Here is a 26,791-nt window from a genome sequence, read left to right on the forward strand (position 1 = left end):
GGGGCGGGGGCGGCGAGCCTCGCGCGAACCCGAGACTCGTTCCGGCCGGAAGAGGGGCGCGACGGGCCGGTTTTCCGGACCGGAATTTCCGCCTCCCGCATGACGCCAGGGCGGGCACTTTATTTGGGCGGACCTGTGGGAGGGACAGAACGCGGAGGACACTATTAAAGGCCGGAAGCTTCCGGTTGAGGGGCGCTGTGGCGGGGTTTGCCGGGATCATGGCGGAGAATCACTGTGAGCTGCTGCCTCCGGCCCCGAGCGGCCTTGGGGCGGGGCTGGGTGGCGGTCTGTGCCGCTGCTACTGCAGCGTGGGGCTTGGTGCCCTGGCCCAGCGTGCCGGCGGCGTTTCCAAGTGGGTCCGGCTCAACGTCGGTGGCACCTACTTCCTCACCACCCGGCAGACGCTGTGCCGGGATCCGAAATCCTTCCTGTATCGCTTGTGCCAGGCCGACCCCGACCTGGACTCTGACAAGGTGAGGGCCGCGCTGGCGCACACCCCTCCCCGCGCCGAGGGCACTCGGCCGGGCGGGCGACTAGCCGCCGGCTCCGGGCCCCGCGCCCCCCGTCTTCGCGTACTGGGCGGAAGGAGAGGAGGGCGCCCTGGTGCCCGCCTTCCTCAAGAAGCCTCGGTCGCTTCGCCATAGGCGCCTCTCTCCCTCGCCTTCCCCTCTCTACGGTGGAGGAGGGGGATGTTCCCCAGACCCTGGACTTTGCTGCGGACCTACTTTCTTTTTGTCCCTAGATTCTTTTGCCCAGGATGCGTGAACAGCTCTTCTCTGCCTCAGCGTACTTGAGAAACCTTTGCATTCATCTCGTCTTTTCACGTTCCAGACGTTTTGATTAACATAGGCATTGGGATTGACACGGTAGCCTTATTTTCCCAGTGACTTGCATTTAGAGTTGGCGCTCCATCCTTGTTATCCACAACACGCGCAGGCTCCGGCGCTCTTAGACGATACCCTCCTTAGTAAGATTTTTTTTTCCCTTTGAAAAAAGGTAGTTCAGGGCTTTCAGAGGGGGGCCAGGTAGAGAATCTTTTTAAATCTGCTTTCTAAGCTTAGTTTTTTCTACCGCCCTTGCAAAAGGATAGGAATTTCCAGGTTTGCCGTTTGTCTTTCATCAAAATTAAATGCTCATATTGTGCAGGTGGCAGAGAAACTATTTCTCACTGTTACCTTTACAAGAGTCATGTGGCTGAGGAAAATTATCTCAGGATCTTGCAGGATTGAAACTCAGAAAAAGGTCTGTTTGAAGAATTTTTTTTTTAAACCTAGGCAGTTCACAAGCAATATACTAACTTTGAGGGTCTTCTAGGTAAATCTACATGATTTTACTTGGTTTTGTGCCTTGCCAGCCTGACATTTGCTATGCAGGAGGATTTCCAGGAAGATTGGGAATCCTGTCTTTCTAGAAGCCTGACTGAGCCGTTCTCATTGTGGCCTGACCTTACAATCAGGAAGTGTGAACTCTTGAGATCTGGTGGGCAGAAATCAGGCTTTGAAATGCCACCATGCTGGTCCCCTGCATGCTCCCCCCCCACCTCAGCTGTTCCCATTTCTCATTTGACCAAGCTCTCTACTCTTAAGAGAATTGACCTCCTAGAAAATGACTGTCATCTCCAGGATAGAAATAGGCTTTTGTCAGCTGCAATTTTCCTTTTATAGTGTGGGTGTATGTTTTACTGTTGTTTTTTCTTCTAAACAGTGAATCTTAGTAATCATCCACTTGCCTTTCTACTCAAGTGTCCTTGTTTTGTATATTAAATCACATTTTAAATCGTTCTTGTCCATTGGTTTCTTTCAAGGCAATGGCTGCCTATTTAGCATTAGAACAATGGACTCTGTCAATTGACTTTAGCACATTCCTTCATTTTACTGTTTCTTAAGACTATTTTTTAAATTATGCATTGGTGATAGGGGAGAGAATCAATCTTATCAATATATCTATTGTAGTTTTTTTTATTATCATTTATTTAGTCAGATTGGATTTCCAAAATGTAACACCAAAGTTCAGCACATAAAGATAATAATAGCAGACACAATCTCTGTCTCAACACTGCCGATAGTAAATAAAGCGTGCGTTTTAGTCACAGACAAGTTATTAGAAAGAGTAATGCTGATTCACATTAGTCATGTTATTAGAGTGTTCCACTTCAAATGAGAAAATATATAAAATGCTCTGTGTTCTCAGTCCTTTCCAGGTTCTAATGAAAGATTGTTCCAGGAGATTCCTCTGAGGAGGGGAAGGGTGTTAGCAGTGGGAGGCCATTAATTACATGATGGAAGACAAACAGGATGTTGATTCATAGTTAAAATTAATGAAAGGATACCTGACAGATGTTCCTAGAGCAGGGACTGGGTGCAAGATTCCCTGCCTGGCGCCTGACTAGTGTTTATTGAGCACCTGGGCTTGCAGGTGTAGTGCTGGGATAGGAGTTGGGTAGGAAGATTTAAAGGGAAAAAGCTCCCAAGAAACCTTTCAGGAACCTTCTGGGTTTCAAGTCTGCACTAAACCCAGACTTTGGTAGTCTGGAGCACCTAATCAGTGAATTACTTGTGGGAAGTTTTTGGAGAATGCTTTCAAATGACATTGGCAGATAGGTTGTTAGGGAGAGTGGGAAATGCAGGCACATCCAGGGGCTCGCTTGACTGCTTTCCCAGTCCCCATCCAGTCCTCTGAGCTATGACTTGCCCAAATCCTCAACCTGTGTTGGGACCCACTCCCCATCATACCCTATTCCTCAGGCCATTTCCCTCTTCAATCAGGAGCCAACTTGAGGCCCACTGCTATCATGAAGTTCTCTTTCTAGACAGCCTGAGTGAATTCTCACTTCCTCCTGGGACTTCCTCCATTGGGACTGTGGTTGTGTTGTGCATTTGAGCATCTCATCTGCTCTCCTGTGTCATTTTTTTCTCCCATGTTGTGCTTGGGGGCAGGCCAGGTACAATACTCCCTGAGCTGCCCATCAGAAGTGCTTTGTAAAGGCCTGGTGCTTGATTCATTTTGGTTAAGTCTCTTCCTATTCCCTGGTATTGTATACTAGAGGCATCATTAAAATACTGTAGCCTTGGTTGTTTGCAGCTAAACCAGCCCGTTTTACTGTGGAGATACTTTAGGAGGTAAAGTGGTTGGAAGCTGTCCGATTGAGGGTTCCCTGTCTCTGTAGCTGAGCCAGGCCTGGTGAAAGCTGCTAGTTGCACATGAATGTCAGTCCTTGGAATGGGGCCTCTGCTCCACTTTAAGGCTGCAGATTTAGTGGCATCAGCTGGGTCTTTGGGGGCAGTCATGGTGCTTTCATAACCAGTCCCCTGCAGTCCTTTTCTGCACCCACTCTGGATGCATTTGGTTAGGGTTAGAAAGATCTGAAAGGAATTTTACAGACAGGGTTAGGGGATGGAATGTGGGAGGGAGTACCATCTTTGAAACAACTGCTTGGCAAGAGAAGTGGGTATTACTTAGAGTGGAAATAGCAGATTATGTTCTGTATAACTAAATCAGAAGTGGGAAACTAACTGGCAGAATCCCCACGAGTGTTCTGGGCAGAGTTGCATTGGACTCGGAGGCCAGGATTGGGCATTTGAGGCAAGGGTGTGTTTCATTTCCATGGTGCGCTGAGGATGTGGCTTTGAGGGATTCTTAGCCTTGGCCACGAGTTCTCGTACTGAGGCTCCCACACCCTATGCAGTGGGTACTTGTCCTCACTGAGTCCGTGGTCACCTCTGTATAAGGCACCTCATTTAAAAGCTCCTTGACCCTAAGCTGGCCAAGACTCAGTGCCAAACAGAACTTGTCATTTCCTAGGAGAGTATGACAGTCCTCATCAGCCACAAAAGGGTCCCTCTTTCTCCCCGTGCTGGTGCAGTTTGAGGTATCTTTTATATCAGGGCAGTGCTTGGGCTTGGTTTAACCCAAGGGTCAGAAAACTCTGGCTTCCTGCCAGGTTTTCCACCCAAAGTGCTCTGGGAACCCAAGATGCTCATTCAACTCCAGGTGGGTGTGGTTGCTCTGGCTCTGAAAGGGCTGGGCTGGGTGAAGCACAATCCCTTTTCAACATGCCTCCTGGGTCCAGAGGAGAGGAGACCCACAGATGAGGAACTTCTGCTGCCTCCTGGGTGTCCTTGCTGCAGGTGCCCCAGTGCTTCGCTCTTTCAGTGGGTTCCTCCTTTGCCCACTCCAGGTCACCAGGCTACAGCCACAGCTTTGAACTTCAGAGAAGGAGCTGGCTCTGCCTGACACAGTCGGAGGGTCTCTGTGACTAAGGAACCAGCAGGCTGCCCCTACCCAGGTGCATACTGGCTCTCACAGGCTAGGGATGACATGATAGGCATTTTCCCTGGTACCAAATTAGACTTGGGACTCTAGGAGCCTTGTTTGACTCTGCCATGTGTCTTGGGATATGCGAATGTTGTAGCAGCATTGCCCCACATGGATTGGGTATGAGAATTAGGGAAGAAATGGAGCAAGCTGCCTACCTGACCTTGGGACAGTGCAGTGGTAGAATGCACATAGCAGTCTTTGTTTTTGTACTTCATCTTTTAAAAGAATATGTCAAGAATGCTTTTTTCTTCCTCCAAGTTTTCTTGTTAATGTTTGTCTCTGACATATACTCATTAGTGTAAATATCCCCTAGCCAGGCTGAGCAGCTCCCCATGAGCCAGGCCAGCACCTCCAAGGCTCCTTTGTGGCTAGGAGTAGCCAACCTACCAGTCTCCTTGCTTCCCCAGCCCTAAGTACCTGACCCTTGCTGTGGGGGAAGGGCAGGACTGAGTGACCAGCCATTGAGTTTTCTTGTAAGACTTGATGCCTTCAAGCCTTTGAAATGCACGTCCAGGGCTCCAGCGCAGTTTGCCAGGTATATAGTGCATGTGGAAATGGCCTTTAAGCATCTGAGTATGGGATGTGCCTCTGGCATCTCTCTGTTCTCCTTGTTCTGGTGGGTTTTTGCTTCCTTGGCAATTGGGCCTCCACGCTTTTTTTTTTTTTTTTTTTTTAATGGTGCTGGGGCTTGAATTCAGGGCCTCATGCTTGCTAGACAGGCACTCTACCACTTGAGCTACTTCGCCAGCCCTTTTTTGTGTTGGGTATTTTTGAGATAAGTTCTTTCAAACTATTTGCCCAGGCTGGCCTCAAACTGTGATCCTCCTGATCTCTACTTCCTGAATAGTAAGGATTACAGGCGTGAGCTACCACCACCCAGCCTCTGTGCTCTTTGGCCCAGTTTTTCAAGTCAGGCCTGGGTAGTCAGTTCCTCACTACCTGTGGGCAGAGGTATGTTTTTCCAAATAGATAAGGAGAAGCAGGGGCCACTGGATGCCAGGCCGTCCTCAGTGAGGAGGAGGAGGAGCCAAGAGCCTGCCCTTTGGCCCCAGCAAGAAGGAAGGGAGAACTCTGCACTCAGTCCACCCACATGGCTATGTCTGGGGAGAACAGAGGCCACCTTGAAGCTGGTAGGGTGGAGGCCATGGGGATGGTTTGGGTGCCTTACAGCCTGGGTGTGAGCCTCTGAGTGGGCTGTCCTGGTCAAAGTGTCCTTGGATACTGACCTGCCAGCCAGCACACAGGGGACTAGAGCCACAGTTTTAGAGACTCAGGGTGGAGGAGGCCTCAACCCCAGGCCAGAGAGTCACCAGACATGGTATTTGCAGCTGGGAGTCTGGGTCCCTCGCTGTGATCGCGTTTCTCACCTGTTGTTGTCTCCTGTCTGTCTAATGCCCACAGTGGGATGTCAAACCCAGCAGTAAGAAGGCAGTTTCTGATACATGCTTTCAGGCTTTCTGTAGCTGGAGTGTCCCTAGATAGGAAACCACCTGAGAAACTTGACGGATGGACAGTGTTTCCCTGGTGACACAGATGCTCACAGCATCTGAGTCTATGCAGGGGACATGCTGCACCTGCCCATGACCACCCCGCAGCAGCAGGCAGTGGCACAGTTGGGAGAGCTCTGCTCCAGGAGAGCTCCTGAGCACCAAGCCAGTGGCATTCTGTGAGGCAGACCTTGGGCTTCTTCACATAGCTCAGAGGACCTGCCCTTGGGAAATTCAGAGCCCTAGGAGCTCCTCATGCAGGGTCCCATTCATGAATCCACTCACATTAGCTCCTTCCAGGCTTCATGTGAGTCACGTGTGAATGCCAACATCCTAAATTCCAGTTTACAGCTGTGGGCGGGGGTATTTGTGCCCTCTGTATGTCGGGTCAGGGCCTTCAGGTTTGAGGGAGCTGTTGACCAGGACCACACTGAGGATCACGGTGACCCAGAGCACTGACCCCATCACCACCACTATCCCATCTCACCTGAAGCTCTTGCTTCCTCTTCATCCCCCATGTGCCTGGGCATGTCTGGTCTCCAGGTACATACAGAACAGCGTGGGATCTCACAGAGAAGCAAATTGAGCACAAGGATCTCTTGAACTCTAGTGCACTTTGTAGGTAGAGCAGAGGTACACTGAAATGGGTGCTGGTGGGGAGGGGACAGGACTGGGGTCTCAGCCCCATTCTGCAAATCCAGGCTGCCTGTTATAAGCCTTTCTAGCCTCAGTTTCCTTATTGGTAATTGGTGATGTCGAAGGCCTCTTTTTTGGTCATGGATATGACAAATCTGTATAAAATAAGATGGAAGAGTAGAGGTGAAGGTTTGTATGTGAATGTGAAATAGTCACTTGAAGTGAATAATTTCAGATTAGGTTGTTTGCAGATATTGATGCACACAAAATTCTGTGCATTTAGATTTCAGTGAGGAGAGCTGGCTCAGCATTCATTTCTCATATTTGGTTCCCAGCATTTTACCCTCCTAATTTTAATTCTCCAGTGACCACATATTGTGTCCCTGCATACTGGTGAGAGCTTGTGTATCTGAGCTGTGGAAGTGATTGAGGATCTGTCTATAAGCATTCTGTGAAGTGTGCATGTGTCAGTAGCATCTTCAATTTAGGCCCTTGCTTGTTCTCTAGAAGGGGTGTGTTCTGGACAGATAGCAGCAACATCGGGAAGGAGGTCTGACTGGATAAAGAAGGGTCTGCCCCTCAGTGAGCTTCCCTGAACACCACTTTTTTTTTTTTTTTGGTCTGTGGAGGTCCTGTCTCCCACCCCCTTGCTTTGGAGCTGCTGGAGTAGAAATGCATGTAATGTGACCTGGCCTGACCTTTGCTCACTCACTCCTCTCGGAGAAATGTCTGGGGGGCACCTGCCCCAACATGGTCCAAGGCACCACCTCTGAGGTCTGGAAGCTGCCCTGCCTGGCCCAGTGGCCAGTGACTTAGGCTTAGGGGAAACTAGGGGGCTCACCCTCCATGTTGGGCCCACTCAGTGCTTGCTAACTTGGGCTTCAGTAGGTCACCTTGGTAGTATGTGGACTGATAGCATGTGGAGGTGTTGGGGGGGTTGGCTCTCCTTGAATGTTCAAAGCTAAGGGCTGGAGGTGTGGCTCAAATGGTGGAGTTCCTGCTTAGCAAGCTCAAGGTCCCAAATTCAAGCTCCAATATCACTTTTTTAAAAAGTTCAAAATTAACTCCAGTGGTCCCTTTTTTATGCCTTTGAAGGGAGATGTATATTTTTCAAGCCAACAGTGCCATAAGTAGGTCAGACACAAATTCAGTGAGAAGTAGGGAAGGAAGATCAGGAGAGGGAAATTGTCAGGAAAGCAGTCTTAATTCTGATTGTTTCACAAAAAAAAAAAAACCTTCTCACCATATCAGTGTAGCACCTGCTTGTTATTGTAGAAAGGACAGAAAAGAGGAGGGAAGGACAGAGACCCCACATGTCTGGCCATCCAGCCCAGTGCCATATCTTGGCCTGTTTCCCAGCTATGCTCCTCAGTCTGTTGGGTTTGAGAATTGTGACTTCCTGAGTGTGCGTTATGAGGGCTTCTGTGTCTCCTGTCCTGTTAGAGTGGGTGACACTGGAGATTGTGCCAAGGTATTTAAAACATCACTGCTGTCAGTGCTTTCAGGAGTGGGCCAAAGACTCATATTCTGAATTTTTCCTGTTTTTCTCTTGTTTTCTTTATTTCAGCATTAGGGTAGAGGCCTCCATTACCCACACTTGGGACCGGGAGTGCCAGGTCTCCTGTTAGTCCCCACTTGGGCTGGGCCAGGCTGCTTAGTACAACTTACAGATGTGAGTGCACACTGGAGCCACCCTGCAGTGGAGCCCTAAGCAGCCCTGCTTGCATGCAGCAGAGTGGAAGGCAGTGGGATGTGAGCTCTTTGCTTAGGGCCTTCCTGTAGAGGCTGAGATCTCCCATTTATAGGTTTTAAAAAACCTACACCATGCCTTGGCCATCTTCTCTGCCTAGGCAGCTGGCCTGGGTTTTTTGTTTGTTTGTTGTTTAGGTTTTTGGTTTGTTTGTTTTTGTGGTACTGGGGTTTGAACTCAGAACCTATACCTTGAGCCACTCCACGAGTCCTTTTTTGTGAAGGGTTTTTTGAGATAGGGTCTTGTGGAACTATTTGCCTGGGCTGGCTTTAGACTGTGATCCTCCTGATCTCTGCCTCCTGAGTAGCTAGGATTACGGGCATGAGCAATTGGCGCCCTGCTGGCCTGCTTTTTTAAGGACACCCACCCAACTGAAAGTAGTCCCTAGAAGAAACAGCCCAGAGAGCCCTGGGAAATGTTCTCTAAATTCCTGCAAGCCGGTACTTACTCTTCAGCTTCATGGCCTTTGCTCTGCTGGGGTCCTTGGTCCTGGCAGCTTTGTGAGAGGCAGACCTGTGTTTGTGCTCTGTGCCCTAAGCAGATCCAGAGGTCTTAGGGCTCAGGCTCATGCCATGTGAGAGGAATGCTGTGTTACCAGGGTCCCCATCTGAAGCCCACCTCATTGAGGCTGGCCTAGATAGCAGGTATATCAGCAGGTTCTGAAATACCCCACCAAGCTGGACTGTTGTTTCCAAGGTTAGCAGGGGGGAGTGGAGGTTGATTCTGTATGGCCAGGATTGTATCCCACATCTGAAGGCCAAGCCCCCAGAGCATGGTTTCCAGATGTGCTCTTAGCCAAACCTGATGTTGTACTTGGCTGAGTGTTGTTACCTTCCACATCACAGCTTTTGGGAAAACATTTTTATATTCAAAAAGAACAGAAAAGTCAGTGTGGTGTGCACACTTGTAATCTCAGCACTTGGGAGGCTGAGGCAGGAGGATTGAGTTCAAGACCAGCCTGAGCTATGTAGTGAGACCCTATCTCTAATAAAAAAAAAAAAACCAAATAAGAAGATAAAGAAGTTGCCCAAGGATTCAAGTGTAAAATTCATATGGGTTTTAAGGTAAGCCCAAACTATTGGAGGATCATCTGAGGCCAGCTTAGCCCTAGGCACTTGAGGCCCTGCTTTAACTGGTCCTGTCTGGACAGAAGCATGGTGCTACATGACTTCAGGAGGATCAGCCTGGCCAGGTGCACCTTGCTTCTCATTCCCTGACTTCTATTTACCCATCTCAGTGGCCAGATATGTGGCTTCCTTTCCTTTGGAATTTGTCACTCCTCGAGTCAGGGCCAAGCACTCACCTCTTGTCTCCTTGAGGAAGGGGCATCAGACTAGATGACAGACTGCTGCAGCTGGAAGGAGCTCCAGGGTCATCTTGGCTAAATGTCTCATTTGACAGATGGGGAAACAGGCCTGGTGAGAAGGAGTAACTCTCCTGTGCATGGCCAAACATGAACCCAGCTCTGGTCCCCTACCATGGAGCAGCCCCACTTACTAGCCCAGGTCAGTGGCATGTGCCCAGTTTCTTTGGGGGTTTCCTTGCTGAGTCTTATTCCTCACTATACCCCATGGTGCCTCTTGAGGCTGCTCTGTCCTACTGCTTTCATGGCATGCTACAGACCTCTTTGCAGGCTGTGCCTGGGAGCCCTGGCACTGGGCCCATACGTGTCATGTAGACCTTTGTTGGTAGATGTGTTCAGAGGCTTCTCACTCTTCCTACCCTCCAGTCTTGGCTCCAGGAAGGTTATAGCATACATCTTGGACTCCTTTGTTCTTGTTTTTCTGGAAGTCTCCAGGAGATTCCTTTAAAATCACTTCAACTGGATGCAGTTGGGGTTAACCCCATGAGTACCTGATTTGCCCTTTCTTGGTGGCTGGGTGTTAGGCACACAGGCGCTGGTCTCCAAGTACAGTAAACCAGCTAGAAACAGTGGCTATGGCTGAAACCATAGGAGGGATCATCAGAGTTTGCTGCCCCCAGCCCTGTCACTTCTGATGTTGGTAGCTCTGGGTGTTGTGAGGAGCTTTCAGCCCTCTGTGGTTAAGAAGTTCTACCTTGGACTGGTGGAGTGGCTCACGTGGTAAGAGTGCCTGTCTAGCAAGCTTGAGGTTATTAGTTCAAACCCCAGTACTGCCAAAAGAAAAAAAGTTTCTACCTTGTGGCAAGGGTCTCGCTTCTGGCACACTGAAAATGGGCCATCATCCCAGCTGGTAAACTTCCCATGAAAAGCCCTGCATGCAGTGTTTAGGTATGTCCTACCCCAGCCGTGGCCAGACCTAGGGCAGGAGTTCCTTCAAAGCATCTGCCACCCAGTTGCCTCCTATAGAGTGTGCTTAATCAAAAGGCCAGGCTCCTTGAGTGTTCCAAATGCTGCTGGCTGAGGCTCATCTCTCCCTTCTCAATGGTTTCCTAGTGGCAGCTCACCTGTTTATCCTGGGGTTATCCTGGGCAGAAACAAGCCCAGGGCTGTGTGTTGTTATGTGTCACTGCCTGCCTGTGAGCTGTGCCTGCCTGTGCCTTGGGAGGGTTTGTCCACCTCCATGGAGATGGCTGTGGTGGGCAGATAGGGTTATCATCCTCAAGGGAACTTTGCTGGCCATCCACAGGAGCACCTGCTGTCCAAGCTGTCCTATAAATGGCTCAGGTTCCATGAACCACTAACCATGAAGTGAGGTCCCTTTGTGGTTACAGTCATGGGAAAGCCCTGGTGCCATGGTTTAGTGGAAAATGAGGCTTCTAGTGTGGTCGGTTTGATGTGCTGCTGATCCAGGCTTTCTCATTGTTAAGGAGGCTCTTGACTGTGGACTTCAGGACTCAGCAGCTGGAAAGTACCTTCTCCACTTCACTGCCACCCAGACCCCCAGTCCTGAACTTCTGGTCAGGGAGACCCTGAGAAGGAGGAGGGTGGGTGAGTCTCTAGTGTCCTTTAGAAGCTGAGCCTCAGAGCCTGGTCCTGTGTAACCCCAGCTTCTCAGGAAGATCTCAGTTTGAGGCCAGCCCAAGCAAAAAAGTGGGACCCCATCTCAACAAAACAAGCTGGGCTGAGTAGGTAGGAGGATCGTGGTCTGAGGTTGGCTCCAGTCAAAGAGCGAGACCCTGTTTAAAAAATAACCTAAAAGCAAAAGGGACTGGAGTAGTGAGTGGCTCAAGTGGTAGGTGCCTGCTTAGCAAGTGTGAGGCCCTGAGTTCAAACCCCAGTAGTGCCAAAAAATGAAAAAAAAAAAAAAAGGAAGTTGAGCCATGGTGTCAGCCCTTCTCTTGAGAGCAGCTTAGTGGAGGTCCTGTGTGTTAGGTCACCATCAGTGATGCACAGTTTTTCAGAACATTTTGGAGCTGGGAGGAAAGGGCCCCAACACCTGATCACCTCAGCTCAAGTAAATGCAAGGAGGGGAGGGGGGGATGTTGACAAGAACAGCTGAAACTCATTATAGACTTTGGTGGCGACAAATCGGGGTTAGTGAATGCTTGGAGCTACTTGAAGGTGCCAAGAGCTTGGATGGTTTAGATTAAAAGGTGTGTAACCTATAAGCTGCTAGCACTATTGTGTGTAGTCTGGCCTTAGTCTGACATTGAAACTACTGGTTTTTCATCCAGGACTGACAGCATTTTGTTCTTCGCAGGATGAAACAGGTGCTTACTTAATCGACAGAGACCCCACCTACTTTGGACCTGTGCTGAACTACTTGAGACACGGAAAGCTGGTTATTAACAAAGACCTTGCAGAGGAAGGTATGTTGTTGTTTTTGCACAGAATCCTGAGCTTTTGGGCCAGCCCCTGATAGAGGTGCTGGTTGGTCCATTGAGGAGGAAGGAGCCTTGAGCCATAGCTGCCTGCTGAGGAACAGGCCCACACTTGTGGCCAGACTGGAGACCTGGGTACTTTTATCACAGATGTGGTCTTAGCCTTTGGGCCTCTTGGGGACAAAAGGCTGCCTGTTGGTCAGTCAGGACTAAGTGGCTGAGGGCCACTTTTCACACTGTTCCAAATGTCTGTTAGTACCAGGAGTAGGGGGTGGACTTCCCTTGTCCTCACAGCTACTTTGACTGTTGTGGTGTGAAGCTGTGTGTAGTTGTGAGTCTCAAGAGGTCTTTGCCTGCTATTCTTGAAGGATAGCTGGAAGGTGCTGGACATTCTGCACCATCACTTGAGCACTTCCTGTCCTTACTGGCCACCGTACTGCATTCTGCCTGGTCACAGAGCACAGGATGCTCGACACCAAGCTGGCCTATCTACATGTACCAGTGTTGGCTCAGAAAAGTCAGGGATGTTTCAAGAAAGCCCTAGAAGATTCTGGCACCTTCCCTGCAGTGAATGTTCTGGGCTGGGCTTCTCCCTGGAGCTCCTGCCACATCTCCATTTCTCCCTTCCCAAGTACTAACCAGGCCCAGCCCTGCTTAGCTTCCAAATCAGATGAGATCAGATGCATCCAGGGTGTTGTGGCCATGCACTCACATCTCCGTTTCTTTTCCTGGGTGTCTGTCTTGCTGAGCAGCCCCACGTTACTATCTGTACTCTCACCTGGGTTGTTCTCGGCTTAGTCATGAAAGATGTGACTCTGAGGACATGCTTGTTGACTGAGACAGCCTTCTCCCCTCTCCCTCCCCACCCCCAGTTCTGTTTGGAGCAGTGTGGATCCAGGCTACACTTCAACTTACTTCCTGTCCTCAGCTGTCATGGCCTGGATATGGCTTGACTTGGGCTGGCAAGGGTGGGGATGCTGGAAAAATGAGGAAAGGGACCCTCCTTAAGTTTCAAGGGTTCAAGACCCCAAGTGTGGGTTGTTATGGATGACAGGCTTAGGGAAGAGCACCAGAGCTGGGAGTAACCCTCAGCCAGCCAGTCTTTGTTTGAGTAGGGAAACTGCACGAGGCTGTGGCTTCCCAGCCTGTGACCCGTCACCTGCAGGTTCCCAGCAGCATAAGCCGGTGGCACAAGATGGTCTTTAGAGGGCACATGCCAGTTATTCCCCAGTGTCTGTGGGCTCAGAGCAGTTATTCTGGTCCTACACATCACCTGGAGTGATATGCCATGAGCATGCATGTCTAGTAAATATCACATCCCTCTGCCTCCATTGAGTGCTGGAAGCTACAGGATGTTAGGACAGATTGGGCATGGGCATGGGAAGGGGCAGAATATGTACTCTTTAGTTTGGTTTGATCTGATGAAATCAGTTATTTTCCTCTGTTGCAGGAGTGTTGGAGGAAGCAGAATTTTACAATATCACCTCATTAATAAAACTTGTAAAGGACAAAATTAGAGAACGAGACAGTAAAACGTCACAGGTGAGGCAACTGATTAATGTCCTGGCAGTTTCTGAGGCATTGAGTATAGGCACAGCCCTGGAAGGCCTTTGGAATAGAGCTGTCCCATCCTGATACTGGTGCCCTGCACTGTCACAATCCAGCTCCACCCCTCTGCCAAGTCTGCTTAGCCCCACGCCAGGGTTCCCCACTCCAGTGGGAAGAGACAGGCAACTATGTGAGGGTTGGTGTGGATACCATAAAGGAGAAGAAATCCAAGTGAGAGGAATGCCGATGCTGGGGGTGCAGGGAGGCCTCCAATGGAACAGGCATCTAAGGCAGGGGCCTCCAGTGTGGCTGGAGGGAAAGCATTGATGAGCTAGGATCTATACAGACAGGTGCCCTTTCTGGGAAGGGGGGCCCGGTTGTGCTATGGGAGGCGCTACACACCTGCTGTAGAGCCTTCTGGAAACCATCACATGTAGCCACAGTTAGCAGCCCTTCTGCTGCCCATTAGGTTAGTGCTATCTGAGGTGGACAGTGTCCAGCACCTTCTCTGAAGGAAGCTTAGCATTGATCTTGTCACCCTGCCAACTTTGCACTCGAGCAGCTGAGCCTTCTCCCAGCTGGTTCTGCTCCAGGGGGACACTGTAAAGTTGATGCTAGCAGCATTCTACCTGCTCTGCTTAAAACACTCACCCCACCCCCACAATAATGATGCTTTCCCACCGCATCATTGCTCCTGTTCACTCTCCCATCATATACCTAGCAGACCTTAAGCCGATGCTCTGGGCCCTATGAAGAGGCTCACTAATGGCCTGGTCAATGGCCAGACTGGGCCAGACATGCACATGACCTGCTCCAGCCCTGTGACCACTGCTGGAGCCTGCTAAATGGCAGAGTGGGGTTTGGGGAAAGACTCCTCAACTGCAGGGCAGTAGACAGGTCCTGGACACCTCACAGTCCCTTCGTTAGTACAGTTTGCCTCTTCTTTCCCCAACCCTGTGACCTGGGCTGCCTCAGTCTCCCCATCCATGTGATGGAGGTGGAGGAGAAACCTCCTTGCAGAGCCTGGCCTTGTAAAAACACGCAGAAGAAGCACTTGGGCTACAGGAAGGCCAGTGTGTGACTTACTCACCCACATGCCCCTGGCATGAGCACCAATGACCTGGGGCCCTCATCCTTCCTGTGCTTGCTATTGGGCAGGGAGGCATCAGGAGGGAGATTCAGTTTGGGGAGCCAGCCCATCTCATTCCCAGTTCACTCTGGCAGGGGGTGAGGTGGGGAAGAACCTGGGTCTGGGCCACTGCCCATGTTGAAAAGTTTTTTCTAGAAGTGGGAGCAATGTTATCTTCCCCTCTTGGGCCTCCCTGTCAAGTCCTTCCCCAGCTGGTTAATTCAGAGACTGCGTGTGGCCCCTCACAGAACAGAATCAGACATTCTCATGTGTTCATGTCGAGCCACAGGTGCTCTTGGGATTTCAGAAGCATGACTCACTTTATTTTGGAATTTTGAAGTAGAAATATTTTTGGAGGCGATTGAGGAAGCGACACACAGCAGCTGTTCAGGCTGTGGGTTGTCTGTGTGGATTTGTTCAAGGTTGCTCTGGGCACTGTGACCTGTGGGTCCCTGGAGAGCTCTTCCCTTGGTGGTGGTGGCATAAGGGCAGGGTTATTTGGGTTGGGGTGTGGACTGGCTTCATGGTGGCCCTTGTCCTTGCAGATGCCTGTGAAACATGTATACCGTGTGCTGCAGTGTCAGGAAGAGGAGCTGACACAGATGGTGTCCACCATGTCTGACGGCTGGAAGTTTGAGCAGGTGAGGGACCAGTGACTCACTGGGACAGTTTGTGCTGCAGTTGAAATCTAATTGCAAGGGCTAGGATTCTCAGGACTGTAGCCCCAAGGACCAGGGAGTTGGCCTCTGATTAGGAAGGCTCACAGAGACAGGTGCACCTGGTGTCCTCTAGTCCTGAGAAACCAGACCCAATCCTGGCATATGCAGATACATAGCTGTGGGAGTTTGGGTGGGAGGGTGCAGCTATTAAGAGATCTCTGCCACCTCCTAGACCTTCCTCTCCATGGTGGGTTCTCAGTCCCAGTGCTTCTCCTGGGAGCTGCTCTGGGCTGTGTTTGGTACCTCCTGGGTAGAGCTGACCTCCAGAGTACATCCTGGCCAGGTAGCAGGCACTTACTGATCTATGCCTTCCTGGGGTTTGGCACAGTCCTGAAGTCTGAGTGCCTGACTCTCATACCCAGACCTCCATCAGAATCATGCCAGAGACTCTGGCAGGAGCAGGTGTCTCTGGGTGATGGCAGAGCCCTCATGTTGTACCTGGCATGTGACCCAAGAAGGGCTAGGTGCTAGAAAGCTGTTGTCACTGGTTCCCAGTTCTGCAAACTGGGTTGTCCTCATTTGGAGTTGAGTATCTTGTAACTTCTGGCTGGAAGGGACACAGTCTCCTTCCATGATCGGCTTCAGGACTTTGTCCTCAGCTATTCTGGGTGATCTGGACCCATTGCGCAGATACACTTTATCCCCTTGACTCTGACCTGTGTGCAGTCATCCTGGAGAACCTCCATGCCTCCGGTGCATGCAGGTGAAACACCATGAGCCTGAGTCATGTTGGCTCACAAGAGGCTCTGTACTCCACAAAGCAGGTCTGTGGGTTGACAAGCTGTCAGGGAAGTGGGGTGGAACCCAGCTCAGAGTCACCCAGTGGTTTGGTGATAAGGCTAGAGTAGGACTGCCTGTTGGGGACATGGAGCCTCTGGCAGATGTGGGTGCATGTGCTCTCATCAGTGGGGGACCCCAAGTGCCTGGTCCAGTGCTAGCACCCCTGTCTCCACCTCCTCTGGTGGGATCCTCCCCTGCCCACTGCCTTGTCCCCCATTGCAGAAGGGGGCTGCAGTTTGCAGTGTGAATTACTCTCCTTACGTCTGCTCTTGGTGAGCAGATTTGTAGGTAGGGAGGCCAGGAACTGGTATCTTTTTATTAGTCTTGTAATTAAGACAACAAAAGCACTTGATGATGGCGTTAGGTTGCTTTTCCCCAGATATGTGGCTGGAGCAGTCAGCTTGGCCCCTAGCCCCATGTGGTATGCCTGGTGACCTGGAGGCTTGTGGGCAATTTGGAATAGCCGAGGGTGTGCCCAGTAGCTCACAGTCACAGTAACCATCAGACTTCACAGACTGAGGTCCAGGAAACCACAGCTTCTTTAATGTCCAACTTTGAGAGTTAGGCTCAGCCTCTTTCCTTCTACCTCCCCAGCACAGTTCTGGGTCCTTTACCCTGAGCTGGCAAATAGGGTGAACCCTGTGGAGGTTCTGCCTTCCCTGGCAAGGATTAAACAGGGTGTCTGGCAGCAGGTCCTCAAGCAGCGCTCGTGTGTGGACTTGCCTGCTTCGCTCTGTGTACTCCCCCTGGAGTGGCCAGTCTTTGTCCTCTGAGGCCCAGCCAGGAGCACTGAGAGAAGCTCGGCCTACCCCACAGGGGTACCTGTCTTGGCATGCTGTGTGATTACATGGTGGGGCAGGTGCAGATCTGTGATTGGGGCGCTTGGGAGTTTGCTTTCTGCCAGTTCACAAAATCCTCCTGGCTGAAACCTTATCCCTGAGCTTCAGCAGTCTGTGCCAAGCATGGTTTTCCTCCTGGTGGTGAGTGCGCCTGAACCAATGCATGTATCACAGGCTGTGTCTTCCTTCTAGCTGGTCAGCATTGGCTCTTCTTACAACTATGGAAATGAAGACCAGGCTGAGTTCCTCTGTGTGGTTTCCAAGGAGCTGCACAACACCCCTTATGGCACAACCAGTGAGCCTAGCGAGAAAGCCAAGGTGAGCATGGGGGAGGGGTGGGAGGGGGGTGGAGAGGGGGTGGTCCTGGTGCCCCAGAAGAAGACACTTTTTGCTGGCTGTGTTTTGAAAGGCTTTTTCCTTCTCAGGGCCTGTTTGTTAACCTCCCGTCTGTCCGTTTCTTTAATGACTTGAGGTCCTCATGTGAGAGCTCCTGACTTGTCAGAGCAGAGGCTCCTGCAATGCAGGATGCAAGTCCATGGTCTTTCCAGCCCACGTGGCAGAGCTGCTCCTGAAAAATATCCTCTGAACCTGCTGCCCAGGGCTCTACAGTGTGGGGACAGTTTGTGCTGCAGCTGCTGAAATCTAATTGCAAGGACAGGGATTCTCAGGGCTGTGGCTCCAGGGACCGCATTTTAGGACTGCTCCTGTGGGCTTTTTTCCTCAGGGCCCCAGGGATCCTCTGTTCCCAAGCAAACAGAACTAGGGGGCCCTGAGTAGGGGTCAGTTCTCAGCATCAGCAGCTGGAGGGCTGCATCCAGCTGGTCTCCAGAATTGGGGTTAGTGTGTAAAGGAGAATGTCCCGTACTTGTGCCCTGCAGGGGTCAGGTTCTTCTGTCTCTTGTGGGGGGTGGTAGCAGCTAGCAGTGAGCACAGAGGTGTCCCTACGGTCCTTCCACAGGAGACCAATGTTTTGGCATTTGTCCTGGGCGCATTCTTCTGGTTGGAGCTCCAAGCAGCATCCAGCATTGGCTCTCAGAACTTAGAGCCAGGTGGTAGCTGGAGAGCACTACACTCTCATTTCTGAGGAGAGCCAGGACCTCAGAAGGTCTTGGCAGAGCTGGCTTGGGTTGAGTCCAGGCCCACAGTGACCCAGGACATTGCCAGAGAGCATTGTGAGTGAGTTCAAGAAGAGATCAGATTAGGAGGGTTTTAACCTAGGACATTGAACCAGTGATCCTGTGGCAGGCTAATCCTTGGCTGGTGGCCTCTGGGTGGCTGCCAGCAGCATTTGTCAGTGTGGCCAGTGAGCCTTTCCTGGTCTTTAGGATTTCAGCACTGAGGTGGCCAAGTCACCCAGCAGGTCTCTGGGAGACAGTGTTGGTCAGGCTCACAACAGCATTCTCATACTCCCAGCACTCTGAAGTGACATGTGTTTGCCATTGACTGATCTTCCAGCCTTAGAGACCCTTGTTTCCCTGCCACTGGTGTTCCCTGAGCTCACTGTGAGTTGGGGGGAGGCCAAGCCCCATGCTTGGCAGCATGTGGGGGGAGTTGCCAGTCTTAGGACAAGCTTCCCTTTGGGTCCGAGGTCTAGAAGGCATCCCCCACCTTCCTGGGAGCCTCTAAGCCCAGATATAAGGGACACTTCTTTCTGTCTTTGAGCAATGGGAGAGCCCTTTTATATATTATTTTATTTTTAGAAGCTTTCTATTTCTGAACTTACAGTTTTCATAATGAAGCTCACCAGAGACCATCTCTCTCTCTGGCTTTTCAGCAGCAGCAGGGCACATTCTGTGCTGTGAGGAGGCTCTAGGCATGACCCCAAGTCCCATTGCTGTTGAAAGGTGGCCTTATTTCTCTCCATAAATCCCTGGCTTGAAGTAGGGCAGGCATGACTGCTTCTGAATGGTGGCTGGCTCCTTAGGAGGTGGGGCCAGGTCTGGAGGACAGTGATTTGAAAACACCTTGTATACATCCTGGATGCAGTAGAGCCACATTTCTGAGGGCAGCAACTCCCCTTCAGACATGTGTCCACTGACCATGGTCGGCAGCCACTGCACACACTGAGCCCTGTCCATAGGTGTGCCCTGAACATGTAGTAGCTTCCTAGCATTTTACCAGGCAGCCTCTTCTCTGTTTCAAGCTGGGAATGGTGGGAGCGAGAAATGTCAAAATCCCAAAGCTATGGCCAGTGCTAGGTGTTAGGCCATCTGTGACAGGGACAGTCCATGTGTGAGAAAACTGCTTCCAACACCAGTTGGAAGTGCAGGGGCTTCTCAAACCACTCAGGCTCAAGAACTCACTAGAAGGACTTAGGACTCACTGAGAGTGGTTAGTCTCTGGCCCTCCCTTGTTACAAAGGAACGCAGCTGTGGGAGGAGATCCTTGGGGAGAAGGCCAGGAGAGCCCTCTGTGGAGTCACGTCCCTTCCCTGTGTGACATACCTAGAGCATTGCCCTCTAGGGAAACTCCTGAGGTTCGGGGTCCAGTATGTTTCTGGGGCTCTTTTGCACAGGCATGACTGATTGATGGGTTGATCAACCAGCTGCCCACAGGGTGGACAGTCCCAGCTCCTCTGACCCAACGCCCAACCTCCATCATGAGCAGTGTGATCCCTGGCCCTATCAGAACAAAATCCTGCTGTCAGGCAGGGTGCTCCATGGGCCTGTAGGTCACCTCCTAGGAACTGCGATCACAGCCAGGCCCTCCTTGGGTAGGCCTCAGCTCTTTGGCATATGGCAGCTGTGTAAGGCAGGCATGTGCTGTGGGTGAGTGGCCTCTGGGAAGTGACCAAACCCTTGGTTTCCTTTGTGGGTGGGTGGTCTGCTGGGTGGCCCTCCTGCCTGCTGCCGCTGGAACTTGGCTGATGGCCATGTCTTCTTCTCCCTTGCTGCTTGCTGCCTACCACACCAGAGTGACGACGAGGAGACGGGGTGTCAAGGCAGTGACTCAGATTAAGTGTAAATGTCATGGTGAGCTCTGCAGCCCTTCAGATTAACCCATCATCTTAGTCTCCTTGACCCATGACCCCAGTCGTTCCTTGCACCTGACTCCTCTTCTGTGCCTTGTCCATGCCTGTAGTTAACAGACCCTCCAATTGTTGTATCTATAGATCTGCAGTAGAACTGTCTGCTGGGGATCGGGCGGTGGGTGTCACTTGTATGCCCAGTGCTGCTACATAGTGGCCCTCCATGGGTGCCACGGGCAGGAGGATTGGGGTAGTTGCTGGGAGAACCCTTTGTATTAGACAAGGCCATAGACATGAGTGTACAGCTGTGGGAGGAGTACCCTTGGGGTCACTCTAGCCCACCATTCCGTAGAGGGTGGCCTCCTTTTTAGTCATGAGCCATGCAGGAGCCCGTTTGCACTCGAGACTCCTGAACGAGGGACAGTGGTGCTGCTGTTACCTCCCAGGATGGTGATCACATCTGGACCCTCCTTTCATCCATCTGCCCTGAGGTTGTACAGCCTCACAGCCCTGTTGCTAATCCAGCTCCTTCTTCAGCCCAGTCTCACCATTCATATCTTATAGGCCAGGTCTATGCAGACCTGACTGCTTTGTCACCTCAGCATCTGGTGGCTTGTGGACACACCCAAGGGGAACCAAGGGGAGGACAGGGAGTGGGTGTAAGTGAGACCAGCCCCACAGGCTGTGAGTCTTCACCACTGCCCTATGAGTAGCCCGGTGTACAGGGGATGTGGGGCAGCACTGACCAACTGGTCAGTGCCCAGCAAGGAATGGCCTTGAGCAGGGATCATAAACTGACCCAAGGGCCAGTGGTCTGTGTCCAGCCCTTGAAGTAAAAATGGCTTTTTCATGTGAGCAGTTGTACTTGTAGGTGGCTGTGTCTATGTAATGGGTTCAGTTTTGTCTTTTTCTTTTTTTCCTTTTCAGTGCTGGGTTTGACTCAGGGTTTCACTCTCGGTTAGGCAAGTGCTCTGCCACGTGAGCCACTCTGTCAGCCCTTTTTTATGTTGGGTATTTTCAACATAGGGTCTTGTAAACTGCCCAGGCTGGCTTTGAACTGTGATCCTCCTGATCTCTGCCTCTCAAGTAGAGTAGCTAGGGACAGTTTTGTCTGTTGATGCTTAAAACCTAAAATATTTATCATCTGACTCTTTAAGAGAGTTTGCCATGAGGTTCATTTGTCTCTTAAGTTTTTCTAGTAGTCATGTTAAAAAAAAGTAAAAGGAGCTTGGTGTGATGGAGTGAACCTGGAATCCCAGCACTGGGGACACCAGTGCTAGGCTATGTAGCAAAACCCTGTTTTAACTCTCTTCCCCCCAAAAAGTAAAAAGAAACGTGAAATTTATGCTAGAGATGGGGTTACTCTATGTTGCCCAGACTGGCTCTGAACTCCTGAGCTTAAGGGATCCTCCTGCCTCAGCCTTCTGCGTAACTGAGATTACAGGCATGCACCATCCAACCTTGCTTAAAAATACTACCATTTAACATAGGAGACTGAGATAATTTTCTTTCCCTGCCACCGTCCATTTTTCTGTGGGACTGGGATTTGAACTTAGGGCTTCACACTTGCAAAGCAGGCACTCTTCTGCTTAGGCCACACCTCCAGTCCATTTTGGTCTGGTTATTTTGGAGATAACAGCTTGTGAAGTATTTGCCGGGGCTGGCCTTGAACCACAATCCTCCCAATCTCAGCCTCACAGGTAGCTAGGATTACAGGTGTGAGCCACTGTTCCAGCCCCCTTTTCCCTTTTCAGTCTCTGAAACCAGGCGTGGGGTTTGTGCTACAGCCCCTAAGTTGTGAACATCCCATTGGAGGGGCTCAGCAGCCATGTGGCTGCAGGCTCTCAGCTGTGACATGTGTGACGGTGGGGGTGGGGGGCGGTGAGCTGTAATAGGTACCCAGTTCAGAGTGTGCAGTCCACAGGAACTCAGTTGAGCCAGATCTGCTTACCAGGTCAGCTGGAGAAGAGGGTTTCCTGTAGGGAGGAACGACCAGTGTCTGGGTTTGTGTGAGGGCAGAGCCAGGCACTCACTCCCAGACATCACAGGTTGGAGCCACACCAGCCACTTGGGCCTTCTTGTGGAGGTGATCATGGTGGGAGCAGGCCATAGAAAGGTCTCGTACTAAATTGTGTCCGCTGGGGTGGTGAACAACATTGTTTTACTGTCACCTTCCCCTCCAGGGTGTCATGTTGTTCTGGGATAGTCATTCCCACCACTAGTCCTGCCCATACAGACCCTCCCTCTGCTCTGGGGAGCTCAGCTGTGACTGGGGACTTGGCACCTCAGGAAGGGGGTGGCACCATTCCCCTGGAGTCACCTCCATATGTCCTGGCAAGTTCAGGAATCACTGACCTTGCAGAGCATTCCATTGTTGGGTCTAAGGAGGTCACACTGCTCCCCTGCCCTGTGGGAGGTGCCCCTAAAAGCACTGGAGACAGGAGGGGTGTTTAGGGTGTCAGTGGACAGATAGGAGCAACTTGAAAGAACTTGGCCTTCTCTTGAGCTCTTTGTAGCAGCTTCTCAGGGACCAGCTCTCTCTACTGACACTGAGCTTGGGAATTGTTGCTCACAGCAGTGACTGTTTGCTGCTGAGTGGCTTATGATGAGGGTGCCCAAGCTGCCTGCCTGTAGTTAAGAGTCATCTTCCCTCCTCTGCCCTCGGCTGCTGCAAGCTCATTTTGGGGGTTAGCTCAGCAGCATTTGCCAGGGCCCAGCTTCTCCTTGGGCCTCCAAGAGCTCCTAAACAAACTAGATGGATGCACATCTGGTTGCAGCATGTCATTGGGGGAGACCAAGAGGGTTCCTGGACAAGCTGTGAGTGGGAACAAGGAGAGGCCAGCTCTGCAGGTCTGGCAGGGTCTAATCATGAAAGGTGTCCTCCTAGCATGACCCATGCTCAGGAAGGCTTTCTAAGGTCAGGCAGGTATCTCTGAGGAGGCCCAGAGGTGAACAGGTCTGGTGCTGCATTGGTAGAAATGCTGATCACTTGGACATAGAGAGAGTGAGGCGCAGTGTGTGGGGCTGTGGGGCCAGGTTCCTTCAGGCTTTGAGCTGAGAGCAGGTCTGTGGGTTCTGCTATCCAGAACAGGACACGTGGTCAGAGCCTGAGTCCTAACTCTGCATCTGATATTTTTCAGATTTTGCAAGAACGAGGTTCAAGAATGTGAGACAGTACTGACAGCTGAAGAAATGATTTACTTTTTCCCAAGATACATTGAACCGCCATATTCAGGAAGCTTGGCTGTGAGAAGAAACCTGCTTTTGATCATTTCTCTAGAGATCTGGGTGTGGATCCTTTTTTGCCTCGTAAGTGGGTGGTGAGAGACGGCCCAGCTGTCTGAGGCCCAGTGTCCCCGCGGGGAGGAGGCCAGGGCCAGGTGGGCTGTCTCTGGGGGCCTCACTCTGTTCTTTCTGAGTGCCACGTGGGACTGAGGCGGGATGCTCCTGACCAGCCGGTGCAATCCTGAAGAACATTTGAAGGACAGGGTTCTTGGTGCTACATACATAGTCTGCGATACACAGTCTGGGCCTCGGCAAGAGGAAGGGGCAGCAGCTGTGCCTACTATCAGTGCACCGTGGCTCGGGGCTGAATGCTGCTGGCCACCTTTGAGCACCAGGCCCTGGTCCTTGGATCAGGGGCTCTTTGGCTCCAGGTGTGATTGGCTTGTGGTCTCTCTCGCCCTCAACAGAGGCTTCTGAGAAAAGAGCCCTCTGCATCATCACTACTTTCCTAGGGCCTGACCCACGGCCTGGCCTCCTTCAGAGCCAGGCTTTCATTCTGCCCTCGTAGGCCAGGACAGTCAAGGCTTCTCTATTTGTATTTTCCAGGCGAGAGAACTTTGTATCCCTTTTTTTTTTTTTAAGTGTGGATAGACCACCCAATGTTTATACTCTTTAGAAATGCCTAAAAGTGTTGCTGCGTTTTGGATTGATCTGTTCAATCATTTAATGGGAGATAGAGGTTTTGCCTCACTCGTCCTACCCGAGGGCTCATGGGGGAGCTGGCGCCCACCAGTGCCTTTGTCGCGCCTGGGTTGGAGGCTGGAATGGGAAGCCTGTCCACCTGGCTTCTGGAGCTGACACTCTGGGTCATGTTGAAAATTCAGGATGTTTACAGCGCATCACGTCTCTTTCTCGCCGGCTCTCATTTCCTTGTATAACTATGCAGTTCTTCTCTAATATTTCTGGGGCGTTTGAGACTTTGCACAGCCTGCCCCGGCTTCACCCACCTGACATGATGTGAAGCTGCTGGGACTCCTTCAGACTGTGCCCTTGGGCTTTCAAAAGGCCTTTCTCAGCCAGCTGTGGAGACGACAGTCTGCAGACCTGACTGGAGCCAGCAGGCTCTGTGCTTCCCAAGGGAGCTGTGCAAACTGACCACCAGGGCTGCCCATATGCAGGTCAGAGGCTCTGACACTGTCCGTTTCAAATGCTTCCGGAAACTTCTTGCCTAGGCCCTCTTCCTTCTCCTTTGCCAGTAACCTGATTAACCAAGTTCTCCAGCATCTAAGACTTACCTCCTCCTTTCGTAAGATCGATCTCTTGTATGTGGATGAATGTCTGGCTTAAACAGTTTATAAAGCCTGTGGGGCAGATTTAGCCTCTGTCCTCCCCAGCACAGTCCCAGGAGTGGGTGGCCCTGCTGTTGGCAGTGGGGAACAAGCTCTCTGGAGACTGCTGGATGCTTAGCATTGTTTGATTTATGACCTTGACAAATAGATAGGCTTGTGTTTTTTTTTAATTTAAAGATATTAAGACTTAAATCACTAAAATTTATTCTGAGGGGATATTTATACTTTTATACTTTTTTAGGTATCCGTATTTTATCAGCTTACTGTTTAATGCCTAAGTTTCCCCTGAAAATAGCAAATAAAATTGTGTATTTATGAATGAGCCCAGCAACTATTAGTCTTTTTTAAATTTTTTTTATTAACATTAATTGTACAAAGGTGTTTCATTGTAATATTTACAACATGGCTATAATGTACTGTGGTTAAATTCACTCTGTCTATATTGCTCTTTCTTAACTTCCCCCCTTCCCCCTTTTTAACAGTTTTAGTGGTTTCATTATGCTATTTTCATACCTATATACAATGCTGTTCGATCATACACACCCCCATCATCTCCCTTCCCCCTCCCCACAGGTTCCCCCCTCAGACAGTCCCTTTATAGTCATGACATATCATTGTTAGGACTACAGTCCACATAGGAGTGAAAATGTAATCCTTGCCTTTTGAAGCTTGGCTTATCTCCTGTAACACGATGATTTCCGTTTCTGTCCATTTCCCTGCAAGCAACCTAATTTCATTCTTTATTGCTGAATAGTACTCCATTGTGTATATGTACCACATTTTCTTTATCCATTCATTGTTGTTTTCATAACTTGGCTATTGTGAGTAGTGCTGCTATAAACATGGGTGTACAGGCGTCTTACTGTATGTTGACTTTGGATACGTGCCCAGGAATGATACAGCAGGGTCGTATGGTAGCTATGTTTTTAGTTTCTTGTGAGACCTCCCTGTTAGTGGCTTAAAATCATGGAGAAGTCCTGGTTCTGCAGGACAGGGAAACAAACCCCATTCCCATCAGCCCAGAGGCCTGGCTCCTTTCAGTCAACCAGGATAGTTCCAGAATGTCTCTGCTGCCCCAAGCCCCAGCCTGTCTTGTGTCCAGGTGTAGGGCCAGCCCAGCCACGCTAGTGGCCACAGGGCCCTGGCAAGGGCTGTTCTGCTGCCTAGGTTGAGATGTGGGGTGGGGATGCCTTGGGGGCCAGGAAGCCAAGCTTTTCATGCTCCACATTTGACCTGGGGTATATGGGGGAGGCATCCAGACTGTTTGGAGAGGCCCCCTGATTGTGAACAGAACCCAGATGCACTTGCAACCCACAGCCAGGCAGAGACAGGGGCATTTGGGAGAAGCCTCAGTATGGCCAATATCCCTGGTTACATCCTGGAGCATGTCTCCTCTGAGCAGACAGCTAGAAAGGATACAGGGCATCCATTCCAGGCCCTCAGGACTGCTGATCTCCTGACTGGAAGGGAACCCTACCCCTCAGACACAGTCTTTCTACCATGGAGGTGTCTAGAGAGGGTAAAGAACTCTTGGGGCAGTGTCAGGGTCTTCAGCCCTGGTAGCTCCAGGAAGTCAGCAGGTGGGACAGTAGAGAGGCAGATGTTTGGAGTATGTGGTTCCCCAAGAGGGTTCTCAGCTGCTGGGCATTTTGTGGAACCCATACCTGGAACTTTCCAGGGTGCTGGTGGCCCTGAACCCATCCAAGGGGATAAAGGGTCAACCCTCCAGGGTACCACTTCGGGGACCAAGACCTGGCCAGCCCCTGCAGCATCCGTCTGCATCTGTGAGCAGGAACGGGGCCACTCCACACCTTTGGACAGAAACAGACAAACCTGTCAGGGACAGGTGGGAATCTTGTCTCTCCCCCCCCCCGCCCCGCTTGCCTTCCTTTCCAACATACCCACTACTTACCCCCACCTGAGCATTTGAGTGTTAGATGGTGGCATCCAGGAGTGTCACTTTGCCCTCAAACAGTCTATTGAGTGTGAGGCTGCCCCTCACTGAGAAGGGTCCCAGCCCAGGCTTTCACAGACCACACAATGCATGCAAGGTGGGTGGGTGGGGGTGTGTGTGTGTGTGTGTCTGTCTGTCTGTCTGTCTGTCTGTCTCGTGTCTTGCTTTGGCATTACCAGCCACTCTGGCTGGTCAGGTGACCTTTCACTGTGGACCTCTCCTTGACTGCCCTGGTCTATGAGTCTCACTCCAGCACTCTTGCTGCAGCTAGTGATTGCCACCACCCACCTGGCAGATGTCTGAAGACTGACTGCCTGGTGGCACGTGCAGTTATGCCTGAGTCACA

At 51.0% G+C, this 26,791-nt stretch overlaps 1 protein-coding gene across 1 annotated transcript; it reads left to right on the forward strand.

Moving 5' to 3' along the window:
* Positions 1-152: 152 nt before the first annotated feature.
* On the forward strand, positions 153-24,813 carry Kctd5 (potassium channel tetramerization domain containing 5). The gene is made up of 6 exons (XM_074059170.1): positions 153-473; positions 11,814-11,922; positions 13,385-13,476; positions 15,157-15,252; positions 17,142-17,267; positions 23,058-24,813. Exons 1-6 carry the CDS (start codon positions 219-221, stop codon positions 23,085-23,087), a joined length of 708 nt encoding a protein of 235 aa, XP_073915271.1. The 5' UTR covers positions 153-218; the 3' UTR covers positions 23,088-24,813.
* The last annotated feature ends 1,978 nt before the right edge of the window (positions 24,814-26,791 follow it).

The sequence above is a fragment of the Castor canadensis genome, chromosome 17 (assembly GCF_047511655.1).
Source record: "Castor canadensis chromosome 17, mCasCan1.hap1v2, whole genome shotgun sequence".
NCBI classification, from domain to species: domain Eukaryota; kingdom Metazoa; phylum Chordata; class Mammalia; order Rodentia; family Castoridae; genus Castor; species Castor canadensis.

Bases quoted from the DNA above. Each gene is read 5' to 3' on its own strand.
- Kctd5 (XM_074059170.1), top strand. From the start codon at position 219: ATGGCGGAGAATCACTGTGAGCTGCTGCCTCCGGCCCCGAGCGGCCTT. The intron at 11,923-13,384 runs GTATGTTGTTGT...CCTCTGTTGCAG, and splicing joins CAAAGACCTTGCAGAGGAAG to GAGTGTTGGAGGAAGCAGAA. The intron at 13,477-15,156 runs GTGAGGCAACTG...TTGTCCTTGCAG, and splicing joins GAGACAGTAAAACGTCACAG to ATGCCTGTGAAACATGTATA.